Source organism: Salvia miltiorrhiza, unplaced genomic scaffold (assembly GCF_028751815.1).
Source record: "Salvia miltiorrhiza cultivar Shanhuang (shh) unplaced genomic scaffold, IMPLAD_Smil_shh original_scaffold_217, whole genome shotgun sequence".
In the NCBI taxonomy this organism is placed as follows: domain Eukaryota; kingdom Viridiplantae; phylum Streptophyta; class Magnoliopsida; order Lamiales; family Lamiaceae; genus Salvia; species Salvia miltiorrhiza.
In genome coordinates, this window is record NW_026651503.1 from 600,004 (window position 1) to 612,263 (window position 12,260).

The window sequence follows — 12,260 nt, forward strand, 5'->3', positions numbered from 1 at the left end:
TTCCACAATTTTGCTTCAAAGTTGCCGTCTGGAATATGTATGATATCTCCAAAAACAAAGTCCCTCTCAAATTGATCTCTAGCTAATATATATATAACTAAGGAAAAATCAAAACCTACTAACCTAGTCTAAATAGGCAACTAAAAAAAGTAACGTAAAGTCCACAAAAACAAACTTAGTGGACTACTAGCTAATTAACTAACTTAAAATCAGTCCTCTTCAAACATGGTGGCCCAGCATGTCTTTCTTTTCGGCACTTTAGTCTTCAATCCATGCAATCAATTCACGCCCAGGCAGAATGGGCACACCGCACGGCAGACGTGCACAACTTCCTCTTCACACAGCTTCACGACTTCAAAACTCTTCTCAAAATCAATACTTTTCTCCAAAACCTATCAAATACCATAAACATTTATATAAGACCATAATTCATATCCAAAGACGATATTTAACACGAATTAAACATAGAAACCACACCAAAATCCCCCAAATAAATGCGTATAAATACGCCCAATCAAATCCCCCCACACTTAAACAAAGTTCGCCCTCGAGCACCAAAAAGAACAAAACGACAGGGAAGGAACAAAAGAAGACTCAAAACAGCAAAAACAAAGCTTTGGCAACAATATGATAGATAATACTCAAAGTCTTGATCAAGATACAATCATCCACAAACCACTAACCATGCTCTTGCTCAGAAAATTATGCGATGTTCTTCATTCAAGTCAAAATTGTGCAAATTCAATCCTGCCTCACCAAGTTCACTCAATTTCTCTCAAAAGATAAATATGGACAGAAAAGATTCACACAATTCACAACTTTATTCCTTCAAACACAGTTTGCCCTTATGTCACTATCTCCACCAAAATATGGAACCAATGCATAAATCAAAAGGTCTTGCATTTTGGTTGTAATGGGGCTTGGGTACGTACAGGTGGGATAAAACAAGAAAAAGGGGATCAAAGAGGCTCAATATATGATTGAAAACATACAACACACCAGACCTTCCATCAATAAAACTCTAGAGTAACTCCTCAACATATCCACAATCCTCTAAACGTATGCATTTTATTATAGAACTCTATTTTTTTTTTTTTTTTTTTTTTTTAACAGCATATATATCCCATAGAATCAATGAACTATCTCTCAACACACTAAAATTATAGGAGTACTCATCTTCTCATCTTGTCATAATCTAGTGCATTCACATGTTTTCAAGGGACAAAAGCAGGCTAAAACAGGCTAAGGCTCAATATATGTGAGTTTTCATCAAACAAAAAGGAGCAAATTAGGCACAAACGGGCTCACTAAGGGAATAGTGAAGTTTCGGATAATATGTTCAGGCCAAACAATGGTTATTCCTAAATGCCTTAATCATTTTCATGCATTAAATTCTCAAACTCAGTCTTGACTATGGCAACAAGGCAAACCAGAAATTCGGCATTGAAGTTCGAATCAATCACTCATCAAAGAAACAATTAGAGCTAGTCATGTGTGCTCATTAGGGCTCAATCCTCACAATTTAGTAGGTTTCAAGTAATTTTGATCAAATTTTGCACGTTTTTCTCATACAAGAACACCTACAAACATATGCATAATTCCATCACAAGAGCAACAGCCTATCATACCAAATCCAATATCCTAATCTCAACTCTTCACATCATCCATCATAATATTGCCAAAGGACTCGAAACTGACTCGAAAAACAAATTAACAGATCAACAGAGCAAAAACACACAAAATAAAAACACCCCCCACACTTGGACAACACAATGTCCTCATTGTGTGAGAATATGACAGACCAAAAGAAACAACAGCAGACAACTAAAAGAAAACGAAAGCTTCAACAACGAAAAGCAAAAAGAAAGGAACTTCCCTGAACTGGAATCATGTAGGTGGATGACGGGGCTGAAGCTTCCGGCGATGAGGAATGGGCCACCGGAAAGGGTAGAGGCGCCGGCAGAGGACTCGTACTTGGTGTACGCAGAGGTGGGCGGGCGTTCGGAACTGCAGCAGCGGCGGAATGGAGGGGGAAACGTGGGGAGAGTTGGGGAGGAATTTTGACTAATGTCAAAATAAAATCCTAGTTCCAGATTTTGCACATTGGTCCCCCAACTCTTAAGTAACTTCAATGCGGCCCCCAAACCTGCGAAAATGATCAAAACACACCCAATTTTTTTTTTTTTTTTTTTAATAATTTTTTTTTTTAATAATTTTTTTTTTTTTTTTTAAAAAGAGAGAAAAAAAAAACGAAAATAAACAAAACAAGGGCAAGAAAAATCGGGTTGCCTCCCGATGAGCGCCTTTATTTAACGTCCTTGGCTGGACAGAAAAGAAGTTCAAAATCCTTAGACTATGGTTGGAGATGTCAGGCTAAGCGCATTGAACGACTCCATCTCGACTCCAGCATAATATGGCTTGAGTAATTGTCCATTAACCTTAAAACACTTTTGTGTTTCGAGGCTTTGGATTTCCACAGCTCCATGAGGACTCACACTAACAACTTTAAACGGGCCCAACCAACGAGATTTCAATTTTCCTGGCATAATCCTTAAGCGTGCGTTAAACAAGAGAACCTTCTGCCCAACTTCAAAGGATTTCCTTCGAATGTATTTGTCATGTAGAAATTTGGTTCGTTCCTTGTAGCGACTTGCATGGTCATACGCCTCCAATCGAATCTCCTCCAATTCTTGCAGTTGAAATTTCCGCTCTTTGCCAACGGCTTTCTCATCCAAACAGAATTCCTTCACGGCCCAAAAAGCTTTATGCTCCATCTCAACAGGTAAATGACATTGCTTCCCAAAAATCAGCCTGTACGGAGACATACCAATCGGTGACTTGAATGCAGTGCGGTATGCCCATACCGCATCGTCCAGTCTCAAACTCCAATCCTTTCGTCTCGGGTTGACTGTTTTCTCAAGGATGCTCTTGATTTCTCGGTTAGAAACTTCAGCCTGACCGTTGGATTGGGGATGATATGCCGTGGCAACTCGATGGTGGACTCCATATTTCTTAAAAAGTGCTTCCAAAGTGCGGTTGCAAAAATGGGTTCCTTGATCGCTAATGATGGCACGTGGCACTCCAAATCTGTTAAAAATATTAGCCTTAAGGAACCCTGCAACAACTTTAGAGTCATTAGTGCGGGTGGCCTTCACTTCCACCCACTTCGAAACATAATCAACAGCCAAAAGGATGTAAGAATTTCCAAAAGAACTAGGAAACGGCCCCATAAAATCCATCCCCCAAACGTCAAAGATTTCACAAACCAAAATAGGGACTTGAGGCATTTCATTGCGAGAAGAGATATTACCTGTTCTTTGGCACTTGTCACAATTTTTGCAGAAATTGTAAGAATCTTTAAAAATAGTTTCCCAATAAAAACCACAATCAAGAATCTTACGTGCCGTTCTTTTGGGACCAAAGTGACCTCCACAAGCATGAGCATGGCAAAACTTCAAAATGGAATGAATCTCCTCATCAGGGATGCAACGTCGTATCACTTGATCCGCACAAGTCTTCCACAAATAAGGATCATCCCATATGAAGTATTTTGCTTGGCTCCTCAACTTATTCTTACGGGCTGTCTCCATTCCCTTAGGAAAAACTCCAGCAGTTAGAAAATTAACCAAATCAGCATACCAAGGAGTGTTACCGTCGATGTGCAGCAGCTGTTCGTCTGGAAAGTCGTCTGGTATGGGCATACCGTCCGACACAGTCTGCAGTCTGCTCAAATGGTCAGCTACCAAGTTCTCGGCTCCCTTTTTATCTTTAATCTCCAAGTCAAATTCCTGCAAAAGCAGAATCCAACGGATCAAGCGAGGCTTAGATTCTTTTTTAGAGAGCAAATACTTAAGAGCTGCATGGTCAGAATAAACAACAACTTTAGAGCCAATCAAATAAGATCTAAATTTTTCACAAGCAAAAACGATGGCTAAAAGCTCCTTCTCCGTGGTTGTGTAATTGCATTGAGCCGGGTTGAGAGTTTTGGAAGCATAGTAAATCACATGGCTCTCTTTCCCAACTTTCTGCCCTAGCACTGCTCCAACGGCGAAGTCACTTGCATCGCACATGATTTCAAAAGGCTCTCCCCAAATTGGTGGCTGAATGATGGGGGCAGAAGTGAGTCTACTCTTCAACAAATCAAAGGCCTCCTTGCACTTGTCATCGAACACAAAAGACACATCTTGATGAAGCAACCTAGTGAGAGGTTGAGCAATCTTTGCGAAGTCTTTTATGAAGCGCCTATAAAAACCTGCATGGCCTAAGAAAGCACGAATCTCTTTCACATTAGAAGGATAAGGTAACTTAACAATCAAATCAATTTTCGCCTTATCAACTTCTACTCCTCTTGTAGAAATCACATGCCCAAGAACAATCCCCTCTCTCACCATGAAATGACATTTCTCAAAGTTCAACACCAAATTAGTGTCGACACATCTCTGCAAAACTTGTTCAAGATTAGTCAAACAATGGTCAAAAGAGTCTCCATGCACAGTAAAATCATCCATGAAAATTTCTATGCAACTCTCAATCATGTCAGAAAATAGACTCATCATACAACGCTGAAAAGTACCAGGAGCATTACATAATCCAAACGGCATACGACGCCATGCAAAAGTGCCAAAAGGACAAGTAAAAGTGGTTTTCTCTTGATCTTCCTGAGCTACAAAAATTTGAAAATATCCAGAGTAGCCATCAAGAAAACAAAAGAATTCCTTACCAGCCAATCGCTCAAGCATCTCATCAATGAAAGGTAATGGAAAATGATCTTTCCTAGTAGCATTATTCAACTTCCTAAAATCAATGCACATACGCCAACCAGTTTGCAACCTCATGGGAATCAACTCATTCTTCTCATTCTTAACCAATTGAAAACCAGACTTCTTAGGAACCACATGAACAGGACTGACCCATGTACTATCAGAAATCGGATAAATAATCCCTAGATCAAGCAATTTAAGAATTTCTTTAAGCACAACTTCTTTCATGACAGGGTTCAATTTTCGTTGAGGATCCCTAGACGGCTTACTATTAGGCTCAAGTAAGATTCTATGCATGCAAGTAGAGGGACTAATACCTTTGATATCGGCTATAGTCCATCCAATGGCAGATTTATGCATCTTAAGAAGACTTACTAACCTTACTTCTTGTTCTGCACTGAGTTCATTGCTGATGATCACTGGCAGCGTGTCATCCTCTCCTAAAAACACATATTTCAGATGCTGGGGCAGTACCTTCAAGTCCAGCTTCGGTGACTTCACAACAGAGGGCAAAATCGGTTCTGTGCTGGTCGGTATGGGCATCCTGCTCGACAGGTGCCGAACTGGAATTTCCTCCGTTGAGTACAGCTGCATGATAATCTCTCTAATGGCTTCATTCTCCTCAGTTTTGGAGTTCTCTTCAGTTAGGGAACTGAAAATAACATGCTCAAGCTCATCCTCCCTGAAATTCTCAACAAATTCCTCAACCAAATGGTCAATAACATCAATCATGAACACAGATTCAGGATCCTCAACATGCTTCATAGCCTCAAAAATATTAAATGTGACAACATCTCCATCAAATTCAAGGCTAAGCATTCCACTATCCACATCAATTTTTGCCTTAGCAGTTTTCATGAATGGTCTCCCTAAAAGAATCAAGGATTGCTTAGCAGAATCATCCATATCAACAATATAAAAATCCACAGGAAAAATCAAATCATTGACCTTGACAAGGACATCCTCAACAACACCTTCGGGATATGCAGTAGACCTATCAGCTAACTGAATGATAACACGAGTGTCTTTCAAAGGTCCTAATTGCAAATCCTTATACACAGAATAAGGCATGACATTTATGGATGCTCCTAAATCTAGCATGGCTCTCTCAACAGTCTTATTACCTATAATGCATGGAATAGTGAACATACCAGGATCTCGACACTTTTGGGGCAATTTTCTTTGCAGAACAGCAGAAACATTCTCACTCACTCGAATTCTCGCATCATTCCCAAACTTCATTTTCTTAGAGCATAACTCTTTTAAAAACTTTGCGTACCTGGGAACTTGCTTAATTGCATCAAGCAAGGGCAAGTTTATTTCTACCTTCTTGAAGATTTCCAGAATATCCTTCTCTTCTTCAATTCTCTTGTTCTGAGCCAACCTAGAAGGAAAAGGTGGTGCAATCAGTGATTGAGGAATTGAAACCTTAGGTTTTCCACTTACCTTAGAAGAGATAGGCTCGGTGGATTCTGGTGACTTTTCACTAATTGCATCGTCCTTGGCTTCATCGGGCTTTTCTTTGTCCTGCTGCTTAGGCTGTGGCTCAGCTAGAATTCTCCCACTTCTTGTAGTTACAGCACTTGCATTTTCCTTGGGATTCATCTCCGTGACAGAAGGAAGTCGGCCTTGATTCGCCTGCAGCTTGTTCACCTGAGTGGCTAACTGCGTGATCTGTGTGCCCATATTACTCAACGCTGCCTGAGTTTCATGCTGGAATGCCTGCTGACTTTGCACCAAATTCTTCACAATTTCACTGCTCTGGGCGAGGCTCTTCATGATATCGCTCATATTGGGTGCAAAACTCGGTGCAGGACGTGCGGTATGGGCATACTGTCCAGCCTGCGGCGGATTCAGCGCGTACATCCCTGGTTCCTGCTGTCTCCACCTAAAATTTGGGTGATTTCTCCACCCTGGATTGTAGGTGTTGGAAAAAGGGTCGTTTCGCCTTTGCCTTTGTGCGTTCATCTCTTGCTCATCAGCGGATCCCATGCACGCTTGCTCAGTATTATTATCCTGCAGAGATGGACATGCATCAGTATGATGATTATTTTCAAAGCAAATTCCACATTGAACGTGTTGAGTTTTAGAGACAGCAAGTCCTCTAACTAAAGAGGTGAGAGCATCAATTCTCTCGTTCATGTTGGAATCTTCTACTTTCTGCACTGGCCTATAACGATCATCATCCACATCCTCATATTGTTGACCATTTGAAACCATGTCAACGATGAGTTGCTTTGCTTCGTCCAAAGTTTTATTTGTCAAGCTTCCACCACAAGCAGCGTCAACAATTTTCCTATCAAAAGAAGACATACCACGATAAAAATAGTTAGTAAGCAATTGGTAGTCAGAAAATCCATGATCAGGACACTTGCGACACAGCTGTTGGAATCTCTCCCAATAATCGGCTAAACTCTCCGCCTTCTTCTGTTTAATGCTGCTAATGGCCATTCTCAAATTTGCAGCTCTGGACTCAGGAAAGAATTTTCGCAAGAATTGTTCTTCTAAATCTCCCCAAGTTCTAATCGAACCAGGAGGAAGATCAAAAAGCCAATCTCTCGCTCTACCCTGCAAAGTATGAGAAAAAGTCAATAGCCTCAAATTATTTTCAGTAAAACCATGAGGGCGTAGAGTTGAGCAAACTAGATCAAATTCAGCCAGATGCTTGTGTGCACTCTCTCCAGGTAAATCACCGAATTTGGGTAGCACTTGAATGAAACCAGGCCGTATTTCAGCGTTGCCATTAATGGTAGGAAGGACAATGCACAAAGGGCGATTGCTTCTATGACGGCCTAACTCTCTGATCAGTTGAGGTGGTTCCTGTCGAGGATCAACGATCTCTCTATCGTTCTCCTCATCACTATTATTACGGTCACCCATTGGATCTTTAATTTCTTCTTGATCCTCAAGACTCGGTGGAGCAGAATTGGATCTCTTTTTCCACTCCTTAGCTTGCTTCTTCAACTTTCGTGCGGTCTTCTCGATTTCTGGATCAAAAACTAATACGCCTGTACGAGAAGAACGGGGCATAAACTAAAAATAAAATAACTAAAAATAAAAGACAGACTGAAATCAGTAAAATCCTGCTTAAAACCAATCCCCGGCAACGGCGCCAAAATTTGGTGCGTCGTTTTACACCAAAAATATCCGGCAGTCAGCCGGTATGCCCACACTGTGCAGACAGCAGTAAGCAAAATCGTCTCCCAAGGGATTGGCGAGAATTTCTCTAATTAAAGCCTGCAAGTAACCCACGAAATTTTGAGAAGAAAATATAGAAAATACTAAACTTAAAATTAAATAAATAAAACCCAAATAAACCAATTTTTCCAATAGCTAAAAGATGAATAAAAATTCCAACAATTAATAAAAGAATTCCAGCAATCAATTAAGTCCACCCTAGCTTAATTATTCCGATCATGGATGCAAAAATAACTTTAAATCATGCAAACAAATCAGTTATAACCACCGAAGACGCTTCTGACGTGATCTTATTTCTCCTTAATTATTCGATAATCAGGAAGACGCTTCACTAATTACTACCCTAATTGACTGACAACCGTAAGAGACGCTCTATAGGTTTAATGAGCCAACAGCATTAATATTTAGAGAAACCCGATTCAAAACCAATAAACTCTGACGCAGGATTATTGAATTAAGACTGCTTTTCCTTTGACCCTGATGTGTCAATTTACCATTAATCAAACCTAAACCACAATTACGGATGGCTGGTTCAATTGGCTATATAATTAATTCTAACCCAATAAATATTTGCAACTATCTAATGGATTAAAACAATTAATATCATTAAACATGGAGAATCGCAGATGCAAGCATAAAATAAAGTATAAGAACAATTAGATCTCACAGAATAATTTCGCTAGTGCTTCCCTAATCAATGCCGGAATATAGAAATTTAGCTAGAACTCATAATAAAAATAAATCAAACAAAATAAATAATTAATTGCAAAGGAAAGATGAAGGAATAAAACTTGAATTGAGAACTCCAAATTTGCTTCCACAATTTTGCTTCAAAGTTGCCGTCTGGAATATGTATGATATCTCCAAAAACAAAGTCCCTCTCAAATTGATCTCTAGCTAATATATATATAACTAAGGAAAAATCAAAACCTACTAACCTAGTCTAAATAGGCAACTAAAAAAAGTAACGTAAAGTCCACAAAAACAAACTTAGTGGACTACTAGCTAATTAACTAACTTAAAATCAGTCCTCTTCAAACATGGTGGCCCAGCATGTCTTTCTTTTCGGCACTTTAGTCTTCAATCCATGCAATCAATTCACGCCCAGGCAGAATGGGCACACCGCACGGCAGACGTGCACAACTTCCTCTTCACACAGCTTCACGACTTCAAAACTCTTCTCAAAATCAATACTTTTCTCCAAAACCTATCAAATACCATAAACATTTATATAAGACCATAATTCATATCCAAAGACGATATTTAACACGAATTAAACATAGAAACCACACCAAAATCCCCCAAATAAATGCGTATAAATACGCCCAATCAGTTACCAATTAATAGTGGATATCAATCCAGTCTGAAACTCATGGGTTGACCCAAATAGACCAACAACAGAGAGAGTTAGGCTAGAAATTTTCAACTCAATAAAATTATAGCCCGAATAGCTCGAGAACTTAATAGAGTTAACCTGAAAATAGCCTGAGTCTTATAGGATTGACCCAAAAACAATGTATTCGTCTGGTTATTTTAATTTTTTCTTGTAATTTAGTCTTCCAACTTCATTACTTTATTTCTAAAAGTTAGTATAATGAGATAAGGTTTTTTTGCAAAGGTTTGTGAAATATATTTTGATTCAATATTCAAAAGTTATACTCATCATTTAACTTCTCCCAGTTTTAAATCTAATACTTAACATGAACATTAGAAAATGATAATCATTTTATCATCGCGATCTATCTAAGAGTTGCATATTAGTTATTATGTAAGTCGATGTTGAAATACCACTTATTTATGTGTATATTTGTTAGTTACAATTGTAAAATTGTCAAGATAAATATAGTTATTTTTTTTATATAAATTTTTCGAGCCCGACTAACCTGACGAGCTAATTCGAAGCTTGAAAATTTAGGGTTATGATAGAGAATTTATAGCCCGAAAAAATTCAATCTGAATAACCTGCAACCTAGTAAAACTATCCTGAAATTCGATGGGCCCTCCTATCAATTAATCTAATTTATATTGACAATTTTACATAATTTAAATTTTTTTAAATAATAAAATATATCATGATCCGATTATCGCACAGAAAAATATACTAATATATACTCCCTCTGTCCCACTATAATTAATAGGCTCGCTTTTCTTTTTGAGAAGTCTCACTCCAATAGGCTCGCTTTTCATTTTTAATAAAGAAAATGTACTTAATTGGCATGGACCACACCACTTTACTCCTAAAAAGTAAATTTTTTAATCTTCGTGTCGAAAAGAAATGAGCTTATTGAGCTGGGAGAGAGGGCAACAAACAAATCCTAGTAATATTTATCGGCAGTACCTTTCAATTTAAGCTCGCTGCAAGTTCGTAACATCTTCCCGACTTCACCCCTCCAAACAAAATGCATGTGATCAATTTAATCATAAACTGGCAGCAGCACATGTTAACAAAGATTTTATGATATTACCCTCCAAAAAAACATGAGTGATCCAAAGACTTCAAATTTATTTTCAAACTACACAATCAATATGATGGGCTTCTTTTAGGTTCCCCACTTGCCAATATGTGGGCTTTTTTGTGCTTGAGAAAAATTGATAGCCTTATATCTTTTCTTCTCTTCCTTTTATTTTCGAGGGCCAACAAGTTAGGCCCACCACAAATAAAATCATTTTGTCCATAAAAGAACTGTTAAATTCATCCCACCTTTTTTACATACGAAATACACATTATATCATCGACAAAAAAAAATTAAAATTTACATATTAATCAAACTGATACAAATTAGACCACGTCCATGTAAATCGAAAGAAAATCCACCACTCACACTTTGATGAAACTCAAACCAAAGACCTCTCACCAAGGAGAGATTTTGATGCCTCAATTGTGCTACATGAGATTCTCAATTAATGAATAAATTTTCTTTTATCAATTTTTTTATGTTCTTTTAAATTTTGAATTTTTGCAATAGTGTCATTACACTTCAATGTATTGAAAAATTAACACCTATAATTTTTCGATCATAAAAAGTTGGCATGCTGAGTGTAATATTAAACCAAAAAACATATTTTAATTGAGGTTGTCTAGCCTTAGTTTGGTGGTGCTAGCTTCGATATGGCATGCCACGTCAATTCTCAATAACCAGAAAATTTGAAGATTTTAATTTGCAACAAATTCAAAGGCATGGTAAAATTATTACGATGTTTTAAATACCTAGTTAAAATTGCATAATGAGTGAAAACTTTGTGCATCAGTTTGCAACAACCCTTTTTAAGAACGTCTTGAGTCTTGACTAAAAAATTCAGCGCCCAACTTAAAAGATGCGATGAATTGTCGCAATCTCACATGTATTATTTCACCAAAAGCATTAAATAATACTCCATTATTATGATTATTACTATTTTACCATTAATAATTAAATTAGACTAGTATATGATCGCTACCATATATCAATGTTTTGAATCTTGTAAGATTTATATTTGAAACAACCATATAAAATTGATAATGTCGACAAATTGGTTTCTTTAAGAATAGATCATTAATTACATCAGTTTATTATTATTGTACAAGACACCATTAGAGGAAATGGTATTGCTTCATAATATCTTGCAACTAAGTGGAGCTTCAGAGAAATAATTGTAATTTAAATTAAATTTTTGGACTTTATTAATAAATATTTTTTTTATAATATTTCCATAATTTCTCAATGTGTTAAACTTATAGTAGTATTCAATTCTTTAGTATTGTGAGTATGTTCTCAACAAATTCTTCTCGTCTATATAGTACGAATTCATATACTTTAATAAGAGCATCCACATCGGTGTTGGTTCATCGTTAGTTCAAGTCGGCTTTGTCGATTCAAGTAAATGTGACTTGAAAAAAATAGCCACCAACGGGAAATAACCCATTTCCCTACGTCGTTTTTACATTATTTTCTCTCCAATTCATCTCTTTGGGTGCTTGATTGATGAAATTTTCGGTGACAACCTTTTGCATATTGACAACCATTTCCTCTTTTTTCCACATAACAAAATGGCTTCGTTCTTCGTATGGAGGAACGGAGAAAATTGTGGAAATGGTTGTTAATATGCAAAAGATTGTACAAAAAAAAATTCATCAACCAAGGACCCAAAATAGCTCTCTCGACGAGGAGCTTTGTGTATTGCGATCGTGAGGCCGCCCGTCAACGATTTCTTCAAGATTATTTCAACTATTGTTCAGTGTAAGGTCCAATCTTTTTCAGACGTCGTTTTCGGATGCAGAAGAAGTTGTTTTTGCGCATCGTTGATGGTGTCCAACAGGTGGAT

The 12,260-nt window shown here is 37.6% G+C and overlaps 1 protein-coding gene across 1 annotated transcript; it reads right to left on the reverse strand.

The window, feature by feature from the left end:
- Nucleotides 1-2,348: 2,348 nt before the first annotated feature.
- On the reverse strand, nucleotides 2,349-8,945 carry LOC131003487 (uncharacterized). The gene has a single exon (XM_057929972.1). The coding sequence runs from the start codon at nucleotides 7,788-7,790 to the stop codon at nucleotides 2,349-2,351; it is 5,442 nt and encodes a 1,813-aa protein (XP_057785955.1). The 5' UTR covers nucleotides 7,791-8,945.
- Between the last annotated feature and the right edge of the window lie 3,315 nt (nucleotides 8,946-12,260).

Bases quoted from the DNA above. Each gene is read 5' to 3' on its own strand.
- LOC131003487 (XM_057929972.1), bottom strand. From the start codon at position 7,790: ATGCCCCGTTCTTCTCGTACAGGCGTATTAGTTTTTGATCCAGAAATC.